This window comes from Triturus cristatus, chromosome 12 (assembly GCF_964204655.1).
Source record: "Triturus cristatus chromosome 12, aTriCri1.1, whole genome shotgun sequence".
In the NCBI taxonomy this organism is placed as follows: Eukaryota; Metazoa; Chordata; class Amphibia; order Caudata; family Salamandridae; genus Triturus; species Triturus cristatus.
In genome coordinates, this window is record NC_140595.1 from 797,190,813 (window position 1) to 797,204,747 (window position 13,935).

Genomic DNA, 13,935 nt, shown 5'->3' on the forward strand with positions numbered 1-13,935 from the left:
GTCACCGCCAGGTCATCCGCATATGCCATAACCTTAGTTTCGTATCCCTGACATATCACTGGACTAATTCCCGGGCATCCGAGAATCTTTTGGATAAACGGGTCGATATATAACGCAAAAAGGATGGGGGAACAAGGACAACCTTGACGTGTACCACGATTTATTGTTATCAGATCAGATCTCTCACCCATAACCACTACTCTGGCGACTGGGTTGATATACATTGCTCTTAACGCTCTCATAAGTTTCTCACCAAATCCTCTTCCTGCCAAAATCCCCCAGAGAAAGTCCCAGACCACTCTATCAAAGGCCTTCTCTGCGTCGAGCAGGATCATGGCCATCCCGTCTCCCGCCGTGGACTGGGCATCAAACAGTGTTATGGCCCTCCTGATGTGATCCGTGGTGCCCCGTCCAGGAACAAACCCGTGTTGCCAAGGGGAGACGAGATCACCTATGACCCTGCCCAACCTTTTGGCCAGAATTTTAGAATAGAGTTTGGTATCAGCGTTTATTAACGAAATGGGACGATAGGATCCAGGTTTTTCCTTAGGCTTCCCTTTCTTGTGAAAAACCACTATATTAGTTTCCCTCCAAGAATCTGGGACCGCCCCTGTATAAACTATACCATTAAATAAATCAAGCAGATATGGGGTAATGGCAGAAGCAAAGCATTTATATACCTCGAGCGGGATGCCATCCGGGCCCGCTGCTTTGCCAGTAGGAAGCTCCTGCAAGGCATTTACTAACTCACTCTCACTAATATCGTCCTCCAATTCCTCCCTGGCGGTGTTGTCAAGGCGTGGGCCGGTATCTAAATACTCGTGGCCTCGTAGGCCTTTAACATTTTCCTCCCTATAGAGATCTTGGTAAAAATTCTTAAACACCTGGAGGATGTCTTTAGCTTCCGTGTACTCTTTCCCATTATCTTCTATCTTAATAATGTTATTTTTAACTCTTTCCTGTTTAATTTGCAGTGCCAATAACCTACCGGCTTGCTCTCCAGTTTCATAACGTTGAATCCTGGTAGTTTTGAATTCACTTGTTGCCTTGAATGTAAAGGCCTTCTGTAAATCTGCTTTGGCTGCTACTAATTTCCTTTGGCTCTCTGAGCTATCCCTGCCTTGTACTATATCGGTGGTGTGTTGAACCTCGGCTATTACGAGTTCCCGCATTAATCTTTCTATCTCACTCCTGTCTTCCCTTCTCAATCTTGCCGCACAGCTTATTAATTCGCCTCTTAAGGCGGCCTTAAATGCCTCCCATACGCAATTGCGTGAGGCGCTATATCTGTTAGCCGAAAAATATTCCTCGACCCATTCCCTAACATGTTCTACAAATCTGTCGTCAAATAGTAATCTCCTTTCCAATGTCCACCTTGTTCGTGCCCTTTCTAGCCCGTCCAGATTATAAGTTAAAACCAAAGGGTTGTGATCCGATAATATCTTTGGGGATTTAGAGATTGTTATCCTGCTTATTACGGAATCTGATATTAAAAAATAATCCAGCCTGAAATATCTCTGGTGGGGATTTGAAAAGTATGTATACCCTGGATCTTTAGGTTCCTTTATCCCCCAAGCATCTAGCAACCCATGTGACCTGATTAAAGATGAGACTGCCCTAAAAACTTTGGGTTTTCGCCCTTTATAAATTGCATTCGGACCCCAGTCTGCAGAAATATTAAGGTCACCACAAAAAATTATGGGGGTTAACCAAGTAGCTAACTCTATTTCCAGAAAGTCAAAAATCTCTGGGTCATCGTTGTTTGATCCATAGACTACGCAAATTGTGAAGCCCTTTTCCAGCTCAGCCAGAACCCATCTCCCATTTCCATCCACTTTAATCCGTCTGACTCCTCCCAAAGAAGCTCTAACCAAAACTGCAACCCCCCTAATAGTAGATGATTGCGTCGTGCATGCCACTAGCTGATAACCTCTCACAGACATGAGATTCCTTTTGGCCCATGGGAGGTGCGTTTCTTGCATACACAAGACATCCAATCTATTGAACTTGAGGAAATGGGCTAAATTTTGGCGTTTCCTACAATCGTTCAGTCCACCAATATTAACTGTACAAATCCTAATGTTCGCCATCCTGAGAGTCTACTTGAACGGCAAAAACTGTCTGACGCTTCAACTTATACATAATCCTAAAGATCTTACCCCACCTATTGGACCCATAGTGTACCAAACTGCGAATTTTTCGCCCTTTTTCCCCTAACCCCCACCCCACTCCCAAACCCTCCCCTTCCAGCCCCTGACTAAATCCCCCCCCCCTTCCAGCCCCTACCTACCGCCGTCGACGAAGCGCTCAGACCTGGTCTGTGCACATGATGGGCAGCGATGTCTGCGATGGAGACAGCTTGAGAAAAGCTAATACCTACTAGAACCCTTTTAATCTAAGGAATAGACATATCCAGCAAGTATAAGAAAAATAAAGATAAAAACAAGAAACAATGAGAAAAAAAAGAAAGGAGAAAGAGGCCCATTTTTAACTTTGCAAATTATATTCCACTTAGATTCCCACTACCTTGCTCCCGAAGGGGAAAGGTGCAGATACATTTTAACACCTAATCCAGAAAGTGACTTATGGTCTGAAGACTAATTACTACCAGAGTCCAAATACTCCTTAGCTTTAATTTCCGAGTTAAAGTAGAGAGTCTTGCCATCATTGATTACTTTTAACTGTGCCGGATTTATCACGAAGGCCTGCATTTTCTTGTCCCGGAACGGTTTGATCATCTCCCTTAATCTCCATCTTCGCTCGACAGTCGAATGGCAATAGTCTGGGCGGACAAAAAACGAAATTCCTTCTCCAGCTCTCTTAGCGTCCGGTCTCGCTTTTTCGGCGATAGCCTGCCTTAAGATGAAGTTACCGAAAAATACAAGTACCGCTCTGGGTTTGTCTCCTTCCCTCGCGTTCTTTCGGATTTTAAAAGGGGTGCGGTGAACCCGCTGGATCTCAGTGGCCCAGTTCCAACTAGAAAGTTCTGGGAACGCTTGCTGGAATAGCTTGATGATATAGGCCCTTATATCCAATCCCTCGGCTCCCTCGGGAATCCCTAGAACCCTCAGGTTATTTCTGCGGAGCCTATTTTCTAACTCCTCGGTCTTCCATTGAAGATCGACCACCTGGTCACAATGGGCATCGACCTTGCGTATGGCTTCAGCGGCCTCCGCTTCTGTAGTTACCAGTCTCTCTTCCAGATTTGAAACTCTGTCCCCCGTATTTGCGCAAGCCTTAGAAAGTTTCCTCACGACGCCCTGCATCTTTCTCATTGCCGCCTGGGCTTTTCTATTGTCCTGGCGAGTCTCTTCTCTGTGCGCAATGATTTCTTGATGGATTGTCTCTAGGAGTATCCGGTTATTGTTTTCTTCTCCTGGGCTCCCCTGGGGAGGTAGAGCGTAGGATAGATCGCATCTAGCGTCGAGGCTCTGCGTCAGAGCTCTTGTTGCCAAAGGAGGCCTGACCGCTGTTACAGGGACATCTGATTCCAGGTTGCTGCCTGAGTCGACCTCAGATTCCGAGCTTATACTGACTTCATCATCCTCGGAACACCCAGCCCCTTCAGAAGTTGAAAAGAAACACTCACTGGGGGCCTTCTCTTTCTCTTTCTCACTACATTCTCCCCCCTGGTCAGGATCGGGCTCAGCTCTGCAGGATCTCGTGCCTGATGCGTCTTCTACTAGAGGCAGTGCGGATACCATTGCACCTACAGAGAAAGCCTCAGGGCCAGTTTTATCAGCTTCTTTCTTCACGAAGCTCTCTTTCTGTACAGTTTTAGTTCCCAGGGTTGGGTCGGTGTTCAACACCTTATCCTCTTCCCGATCTACGGTGGGGGGTGATTCTTCTGTGAGAAGTCCAATTTCCAAGCCCCCAGTTTCACCTCCATTCAGCTGAAAGGTGCTTCCCACCTCCTGCCCCTCCTGCCCCTCCTGCTCTGCCACCTTTTTCTCTTTCTCCTTCCCCACCTCCTTACCGGCTTTTGGGAAGATGTCTGCAATGGAGGTAGGGGGTGGCCGGACCTTAGCCATGCTTTGTTGTAGTTTTCTTCCTCTCTCAAGAGGAGCTTCTTTTCCCTCGATCTCGGCGCTGCTGTTGACTCCACCGCCATCCTCCTTAGTCCCTTTCCTCCTTTGTGTCCCAGCCCTTGCTCCCGCTGCTGCCGTTTTCGGAGGCATTTCCCTTCTTCGCCTACGGGCTGGCCGGTACGAGATACCCGGGACGCTAGCAGCGCTCAACTCCCAGCGAGTGCTGACTCCGCACGTAATTCCGCTCCATCTCGCTCGGAAGACCCAGCTCCGGGCTCCTCTGTCTAGGCTCCGCCCTCCAGCGCTTCCGATGCTTCCGATGCTTCCACAGGCTTGACGCGAGGGTACGAGCGCGGACACCACCGCCGCTGCTGCTGCCTCTGCCGAACGATGGAAGCCTTGGAAACCTTGGATAATAGGGAACACCAGAAGTAGCATCATTCCGGCATCACGGCATCACGGCATCACGGCCATCGGGCTCTCTCAGTAAACGGTAAGTTTATTAAATCGAGCTCGTCTCCTCTGTCTCCATCGCTACACCGCTACGCAGCCGCCATCTTGCTTCACCCCGCGTTTCAGACCGTGACTTGCGCTTCCTTGCGTTACCCCAGATTTCCCAAGCCATGCAGGGCCACGCAAGGTGGCCTTGCACAGCTTCCTAAATCTCATTCTAAGTTCTGCATCGCCTTGCGTGGCGCAAAGGGGACGCCTAACCTTGATAAATTTGGCAGTGAGTGTCTACTGTTGTGTGTTGCTGTATTCTAAGCCTCTGTACTCCTCCACCTCCTGGAGTAAGGCTTCATTGCTCGGCTTCACTACCTCTGGGAGAGCTAAGTGGTAACAGGAAGCAGTTGGTTATCCAGCTGAAGTGCAGCGCCGGGACACTCTATCGAGTAGCTGCGCGCTTTACAAATGCTCATTTAACATAATATTATATTATAGCAAATAAAAATAACCTTACCCACACAAGGTATGGCCAAGCACCCCCTGGTGGTTCCCTCACAAGAAGGGTTCACAATTGTGCAGCTTCATGTAGTAGAACTTTGGGATACTATTTGTCAAATTATGCTAGTGACCGGTGATTAAATCTTCTACTACTTAATGATCTGTTAACTTAGGGGAAGAAGGAACCTGTCATATATCTTTGTGACAACTGTCCAGTTGATTCTGCCGAACACATACTACGTGGGTTTTGAGAGCTCATCTGTCAAACTGACCTGTTGTTAATAATACACAGAGTCCACCCGTTTGAGCCATTGGCTTTCTCTGATCAGCTTCTGTCAGCCAATGGCTTGAGCCTTTGTCAATCATCTCTCGGCTCAGCCTAGTGAATTATTCATCTCTCAGCCTAAGGTCATTAGCTGTCTGAGTGTGTCCTGCTTCCAGTGCTTGCACTGAACTTCATTAGGGATCATTCTACAACTATCACTCTTGCTGGCTCCCTCCAGTGGGTCTGCCTGATGTGCTGCATGCATTAGCACTTTAGCCCCAGATCAATTGGCTTTGACAATGCTTGCTGCTATTTGGTACCAAATACATGGCAGTACCTGTTACTAGGAAGAGACTAAGGAAGATTTTGATTAATATTTAAGAGTGTTCTGGTTTTGTTCAAGAAGTAGGCCTCGATTCAGGGGACGGCGGTGATGGCGATTGTATGGAAGGAGTGGCTGACTCTCACCAGCAGGCAGGCATGGGATCCCTGACATGCTGGGACCCTTCCACAGGATGTTAGGATAGCAGGGTAGGTTTGGGGATACATTCCCCTCACCCACACAGTTGGTGGAGGCAATTTCAGCCTTGTGCTAGGGTTTTCATCCACCTAAATGCTCCTCCCATGATACACAGACGATTGGGCAGAAAAACGTCCAAACCATGACAGAGAATGTGGCAGAAGTTCAACTTCCAGCATCGCGGAGAATGTACTAAGCCCACACCCCAGATGGGAAATGCTTAAGCGAAATTAAATCCGACTGCGGTGGGGAATCTACGGGTCTTTTGAGGTAGCCCTAAGTCATAGTAGAACTTAGTTGACTATGCAGGGCGAGTGTTGTCTGACTCCTTTTAAAAATTAGGACCCCAAGGAGTACAAAGCAATACCCACCAATTGTAGTTTTCTGCAGCTTTTATTATTGAAAGTGATGTTACAGATGTTAGCAGTGTTTTTATCCTTATAATAACTGGGTGTCTACTTATCTTTTCAGTATAAAGGGACTGACTTCCTATTCTCCAACTCACCTGCCAATTGTTTTGGGATGTTTTTGTTTATCATTTTTGCATTTTGAATTACGTTTCGAATTATCCACTTTTTATGTTTTATTTTTTATTTTTTACTTTGATCTGTTTCAGGTTTACTTTGTACTCGGTAGCTACTCTGTAATGTGTTTACTGCCACCGGCCCCATTATAAAAAGAGATAATTGTTGGGGGGGTGTTAACTCTGTCTCCCTTTGAACTTCTGCACCAAACTTTTAAACAAAAAAACTTTATTCCACGTTATGCGGGTGCCCACAATGAAATATTACATAGACTTCTCAAGGGGAATTTGTTATTAACACAGGAAACAAGGGTGCACAGTTCAATAACACATTTGTTAGAGCTTCCTTCCCTCAAGGGAGGGCCTCTTTGGGAATGCTAAAAATCCTGTCAGTTTCTTTTTTCAGAAATTTCAGATCCGGAGCCTTAACTCTAATTGGCCGACAAGGTGCAAGTCTTTTTGAAATGTCTGCCGTTTTGGATTTACGGACCCGCTGTTAGATCTGCAACGATAGCATTGATATATAGTGTATTTAAAAAGTTGCCAAATTCATAACGTTTGCAAGGTTTTTTTTTTTTAGGTACACACGTGCACTGTTTAATTTTATTTTGCTCTTCCATGCAGAGAAATTAACAAGCGAATAACAGAGGAGCAGGCGCGGAAAGCCTTCGACAGAGCCAACAAACTGGAGCAGGAGTTCACCGAATGTTTCTCAGGTCAGTGGTCTGCAGCCACCGCCCCCATTTTGAGGCCTGAGCAGTGCTGAAGTTGAAGGCCCATCTCCTAGTTACATTCCTGGGAAAGGAAGAGGCTGTAGTGGCAAGGGGACAATAATATTAAAGAAGATTAGGGGGGGGGGGCAGGGGGCGGGCAGCTGCACACCTCAGTTGCCACCACATTTCATTTAATCTGAGGTTGTCTAGCTGCTGGTAAGGACAATTGCTCCTGAGCAGAGGTCTAACTGGTTTCAGAGAACCTTGCTGTGGGACCAGGCCTAGGCGCAATAATGTGTTTCCTCTCATGGTATGCAGATATGAATCGTGCAAATCGGCTATTTTTAATGTGATCCACATTTTCAAAAAAGGGTGTAGACCCCTGCAGTAGTCTACGAACCATTGGGAAACAGGCTTTTTTTCTGTTTTCAGACAAAAACATCACCCATTTCTTTCTAGTTTGACGCACTATGGGCCTGGGTGGCTTTTTCCCCTGTTTCAATCTTCTGGGGAACTAAGAAACAAAACCTATTTCACATGATTCACTTTTAAGAAGATCTTTCCTCCCTACCCATTTGGTAAATTATGTCATTTCTAGAAGTATTTGACTGACAACAATCAACACAAATAACAGGTAAAGAATTCGTTTTCAAAAACGGGTGACATTCCCTACCGATATGAGTTGGCCTTTTTAGATCCCTTGACCTGAAATCATTTGATTGGTAAGAAAAATCATTTACAATACATTTTTGATGCAAGCTCAAACTAGGGCATTGCAAGGAGTTTGTTGCATGTAGATGGGAGTTCCCAGTGTCCTGAAATAGCAGCTGCAACATTCCTCTTCATGTTGCGGCCAGCCCATCACAGCGTGAGCTCACACTGGAACCCTTTCTCCCTCAGGGAAGAGGCTGTGGACGGGGGAAAAAAAAGTCCCCATAGCCAATCAAATGGCTCTATTTTAATTTTTTTTTCTCGCAACTGCAGAACTCATGCAAGCCACTTGCGAAACCAACCGTCCATGTATACAAAGGTTTTTAGGCTTCATTTCTCAAACACTACTGAATGGATTCACACCAAATAACATAAAGAACACTTTCTGGACCAATATCTATCTAGTTTTCTGCCAAATTTGGTGTAAATTCGTTTAGCCATTTTGGGTGTAGCCCTTTCTAAAAATCCCCATGGAAATCACTTTTTGCTCCCACTGAATTTGTAAGTTTTTTTTTTTTTTGTAAAGAATCTCCAGTTTTATAGTTTTAAAACTATTTTTTAGTGAGTTGGGAATTATACAGGAATTTAGAGACCATGGCCTTGTGAAAATGTAAGTTGCAGAACCTGTTTTCTGGCATTCCATGGGGAGAGAAGAAAAATGAACCTTTCACTAAAGAGTAAATATTTTGCAGAAAAAAATACTTAAAATTCGGGTTTGTACAGGTCACGACCTCAAATTTGTGGGAGTGAAAGATGAGCAACTTTGTTAAGTTTCCTCAACTTCAGGAAGTTTCAACACTGGGGTCATTCATAAATAAAAGATGAATAGATAATCAGTCAGGCCAGAGGTCCAACTGGAGCCTTGTCCCAGTTACAAAAGAGGTGCTCAACACGAGCATAGTCCAGGTTCGCCCATAATCACAGCCAGTGTCACCTGCACTTGTCAGAACTCCCTCAAATGAATGGCTCATTGTGTACACACAAAATAAGAAAAATCAACCCCCACCTTTAATCATGAATTCTCTTGCTTTCACAGCGGTCGTTGAGGGAGACAGCTTCGAAGAAGTTTACCATAAGGTGAAGCGAGTGATCGAAGAGCTGTCGGGCCCTTACATATGGGTGCCTGCCCGCGAGAGACTCTAAGACTTTGAACTTCCCCTGGGCCGTGCATCGGCCTGTCTGCAGCCACTGTAAAGACTCAAAGCTCAATGGTGCCCCGACAAGGGCGGCGGGGGATGTCCCATCTTTTTCTGATTATTTTTCCTCCAGCCCTGCTTCAACTTTAACCACCCACCGGTCTGCTCCAAAAAAAGACTTGTAGCCGCTTTGTCTACCGCTCTCTCCTTCCCCACCTGCGTTCCTCTCGTTCTCCCTGCATGCCGCCTCCTTTGACAGCAAAACAGAAAAAAACAGACAACAAAAATCATCAGACAAAATTATTGTTACAGAAACGTGTGTGTGTGTCAGTGGGAACAAAGAAACAAAATGACACTTTCTACAAGATGATGTCTTCAGGAACTGGAGGTGTGATTTTATTTTGTAGGTCTTTCTTTTTTTTGGCAGTGTTTTTTTCATATTTATTTTTCTTTCATCTGTGGGGGCGACTAGTGAAAAGGCTGGGCAGGATCTGCAGCACACCTTGCCAGTCAATACATCCCACCGTTTTTTTTGGCACCAGGTTGACAACAAAAAATTGGGTCTCCCACAAGCCGCAAGAAAGGTCCCTCCTAGTGCAGAAGCCAAACCCATGACAGTGAAGGGGGCACCTCGCCTAGTGATCACTCAACCAAGTATGTTGACAGCATGACCGGTGCTTCCAAACAACTGCGGAAATGGATAATGGGACCGGAAGAGAGAGACGCACCTGAGCCCTTGCAGAGGTGGTTCTAGTGTTGTACTGTGAATTTGCGCCAGAGAGTCGCTAAGAGCCAAATGCGCTGAGTGATGAGTGCAGGAAGCATCTTTACCAAGGATCCAGCATTTGAAGTCCCTTCCATCACTTGAAAGGGCTTGCTAGAGCCTTCAGCTATCCCAAGATATCCCACTCTTGGGAACTTTTGATGTTCGGGCAATGTATGCTCAGAAAACCTTCAGAAACTGCTGTTTCATGGGAATGGGTTACCTGTTCGGCGGTTGCTTCTGGAGGTTCATGGGTAAAATGAAGGAGAAACCCAAGCCAACCCCAACTCTCTCTCACACACACATACTCACTCAAGAAAGAAAAACGCTTCAATGGAGTTTTGCTTTTTCAACAATTTTTTTTTCTGGGGTTGGGGTAACATCGATGGAAAAAAACGTCTCTTGTTGGATATTGCCTCAGTGCTATTGCGTGTTGAATCTTTTGAAGACTTTTTTTTTTCTGTTTTTGAATTTTTTTTTTCTTTTGAAGGGGCGGGCTTTTGCAAACAAAAAGCATGGGGTCTAAGCCAGAAACATTGTCTGCCTTTTTGAAAAACTAAGAAGAAAATTCCAGACAATGATGGGACCATTTTTGGGGGTGGTGGGGGAGAAAAGGGTGGGGGAGGAAAGCATTCCTTGGACAATTTCGTCTCTCTGTGCCCAAAACCTAAACTAGTTTCTTTGTGCATGGACATGAGTAACTGTGGCTTTAAGAAGAAAAAAAACCACCACAATTGAAAAACATGCATTTACCAATTTAGGAATTTATTTTTTTGGGAGAAAAAAAAGTATATAGCCGTTTTGTGAATATTTTGAGTAATGGAAAGTATTGCGGTCACAGAGCTATGTATTGTATGGAGAAGGGGAGGGGGTGGTTTTATCCGTGCTTTCCGTTTTTTGTAAATAAAAGAAAGGGGGTACCTGCAGGAAAAGCTGGTTTTGTTGTGGAGGGTGGGTTGTCAAAGGAAATACGTATCCTTGTTTTCTCCCCGCCGTCTGTTCTCTTGGGAGCAGACACTAGCTGTGAGCGTATTATTTTTTTGTTTGCACAAGGAGTGTAGAGTGGAGGAGATAAAGAAAATCAGCAGTTAGGGGTGAAAAGAGGAGCACAGCCATTTAAGATATAAAGCAAAAAGGAAAATAATAGGACGATGTGCAATGAAGGAATGGAAAAGTGACAGAAGAGGTAATACGAAAAGTGGAAAGATGGCAAAACTGAAAACAAATTAAAGAAACAAACTGGAGAAAACTCTTAAAGGTGTGTAATGAAAAAAATGGTTTAAGAAAGATAGGAGCGAAAAGAAGAAATGGCAAGACAGAAGACAAAGAAACTAAGAAAAACAAATTGAAGAATAAAATTCAGAGAGACTGGGAAAGAGGTGAAACGGTTGACATTCAGAAAATGAGGGCACGTAGGAAGAAAAAAGAGAACTCAAGCAGCCAGCAAAAACACAGAACAGTACAAATAAAGAAAAATAGAAGAAGGAGGCCATGAAAATTAGAAAGTAAAAAACAGGTGAGTTGAGGCAAATGGTTACATTAGAATGTCAGATGAGAAAATGAAATGGAGGAGAGTAAAAGAAGAATGTGAAAGATGATGAAATGAAAACAATATATAAATGTAGAAAACAGAAGAAAGGAACAAATGGTATGACAGTAAGAACGTTAAGTAAGTCAAATAAAATGGGAATAGAAAGTGGCTAAAATAAAGAAATGATTGAGAGAAAGAGAACAAAGTATAAAAGCAAAGGAAGAGTAAACAAAGAAAATAATAATATAGAGGAAAGGGACAAAAATGTGAATATAGGTAAAAAGAATGGAAAGGTTGCTGGAAAGAAGAGAACGGGATAAAGGGCAAAGACAATAATGAAGGAATGAAAAGAAGGGAATAAAAAAATCACCACAAAGTAACATGTAATAGAGTGAATACTATAAGAAATAACTTATAATGAAGGGAGAGGAAGAAAATAGAAAAAGTAGAAAGAAACATGAAAAAGTGAGATAAGAAGGGCAGAATAAATGAAAGGAAAAATAAAACACTACAGTTTAAAAATGAAGGTGAGGAGCATGAGAAAAAAGAAGGAATAAGGTGGGGAAATAGTCCAAGATGTTAAGAGGAACAACCGTAAGGAAGAAAAGCGTGGAAAAAACATCTAGTGACAAATTATTGAAATTTACTATTTTACTCCAAAAAAATAAAACATTTAATTCTGTACTGAATGCCTCGTTTCCTTGATGCCAACAGGTCCCATGGCAAGTTGCCGCTTGTATAACGTGGGGCAATATCACCAAAGAAGGGTGGTAGCCAGTGAATGGGAGTGAGGAAAGGAGATATAATAAAAGGATTCATGGTTTGGGATACATGGTGGGGTGGGGGGTGGGGGGGTCATTGCTAAGCTCATATTTCTCTATCCAATACTATGTTGCTTGCAGAAATCTCTCCCCTTGAGCTGGTGCATCAGTAGTTAGTGTGCAGTTAGCATCATGGTATATGTTGTACAATATTCAGATGACCAACAGTACAACAATAGCATTACTGTTCTTGTGCACCAGTATTGCAAATGGGTCCTGGAAAGGACGAGTTGCCGAACCAACCAACTACAAGTCAATGATACAATGTAGTAAATACAAACCAACCGCAAGAGGGGCTCTGCTCCTCACGTAGAGGTGTGTGTACCACCTGCCAACTTTAAGTACACAAACAAAATGAGTATTCACAGACGGCATCACTGAACGTAAGGAAAATAACAAATGTACCTACTTGCATCACGACATCACCAATAACAAACATCTGGGACAAAATCGAGCCCTGAGAATATTGTTAATACTATCCTTACACTGAAGCAAGCCCAGTGGCAGATAGGGTATTAACTTCCCCCACCCAACCCACACATCTCAATAATCCTACTAAGGAACTTGTGATATCTATAAAATGATTCTACAAATGGCATTTTTCCAGCACCTCTTTCGAGGGAGAGAGCTGGTGAAGAATAACAGTAAAGTGCACGATCTGCTATAGTTCCTAGAAGAGCATATGCAGGGCAGTGTGCGGGTTGGTGGGGTACAGCCAGTTATTGCTGTAGTCACCAATGTTTCACTCATGGCAAACCAACAAGTTAGAGAATGGGTGAGTATGTAAGACTCCGTGACCCTTGAAAGCGTCAGAACCCAAGATCACGGCAGCCTTATTTCAAGAGGCGGACTGACCTAGGCCCTTCGGCATTGAAAGAAGCCTGGTTGTTTAAAGAAGGTTCTAATCTACACCAAGGCTCAATATCACCATTTTAATATCAAGAAGGCACACACGCTCATGCATTGGACAGCAAAAAAGAGGAGGCAATGGTGCAATTTCTGGACGATCATGGCATTCTGTGTACAGATCGCCCGAAACGAGAGATCTGTGTCACGAACAGTATGACTGAGGCTGTGAGAAATGGATTACCACTACCTGTTACATCCCACTGGTAATTGCCTATTTATTTCCACCTTAACCAAACAATTGGTAGGAAAGAATTTATATAAGCAGTATAAGAAAACTTTATTTAAAAAAAAAACAAAAAAACTTTTTATTAAAGAATTATTAAATGCAACATACAGTGTTCTGGTTACAGGAGTATGATTAATGATCCAAACAGATTTCCATTACGGATTTGTTTTCACTTATTATAACTTTTCATTCCATAGCTCAACCTTGTGGGTTGTTTTATTAGGTGGTATTTGACTCATCTACCCCTGTTAATCTTGGTCCCCACCCGCCCTCTCTCATCCGGTTCCCAAGGCCTCTATATTTCGCCCAGTGGTCCCATACTTTCCCCCATTTCCGTGGGCTACCTCTGCTTTCATAGACTACTTTTTTGGCAGCACTACACCAGTCTAAATCGGTCTTCCATTGCCCTATCCTTGGGGCAGGCTTGCCCCCCATGCTCTAGCGATATTTATTTTAGCTACCATTGCCGCTATCATCAGCCTTATTTTTTTATATTTGTGCCAGGCCTGGTCATCTGTCACACACAGTACGTGCCACCTGGCCTCCATTGGAACTGCCTGTCCCATTACCTCAGTCATAACCTGTGTCACCCTTTCCCAATATTTAAGTATAATAACCGGGCACTCCCTAATAGTATGGAAGAATGTGCTTCTTTGGTTGCAGCTCCTTACACACAAGTCTGTGGGAGCCCTTCCCAGTGTACATAGCAGTACTCCAGTATAGGAGGACCCATGCAGAATCCATAATTGGGCCAATCTAAATTTCGGTCTAATCGCCACCTCCCTTGGGCTTTGTATTGCTTCGGACCAATCGTCGTCCTCCAATAACCCAATATCTGTTTCCC

At 44.1% G+C, this 13,935-nt stretch overlaps 1 protein-coding gene across 10 annotated transcripts in view; it reads left to right on the forward strand.

Annotated features, from left to right (window-relative positions):
• DLG4 (discs large MAGUK scaffold protein 4) overlaps positions 1 to 11,814 on the forward strand; it is an 863,469-nt gene extending 851,655 nt beyond the window's left edge. For 7 of the 10 annotated variants that reach the window (XM_085639537.1, XM_085639542.1, XM_085639544.1 and 4 more), the window contains 2 exons: positions 6,906 to 6,997; positions 8,742 to 11,813. In XM_085639537.1, the coding sequence (XP_085495663.1) occupies positions 6,906 to 6,997; positions 8,742 to 8,848 (199 nt within the window). In that variant the 3' untranslated portion in view covers positions 8,849 to 11,813. Of the gene's footprint in view, positions 1 to 6,905; positions 6,998 to 8,741 lie in introns of all 10 variants that reach the window. The other 3 variants (XR_014972361.1, XM_085639539.1, XM_085639540.1) reach the window with 1 other exon arrangement.
• Positions 11,815 to 13,935: the final 2,121 nt, after the last annotated feature.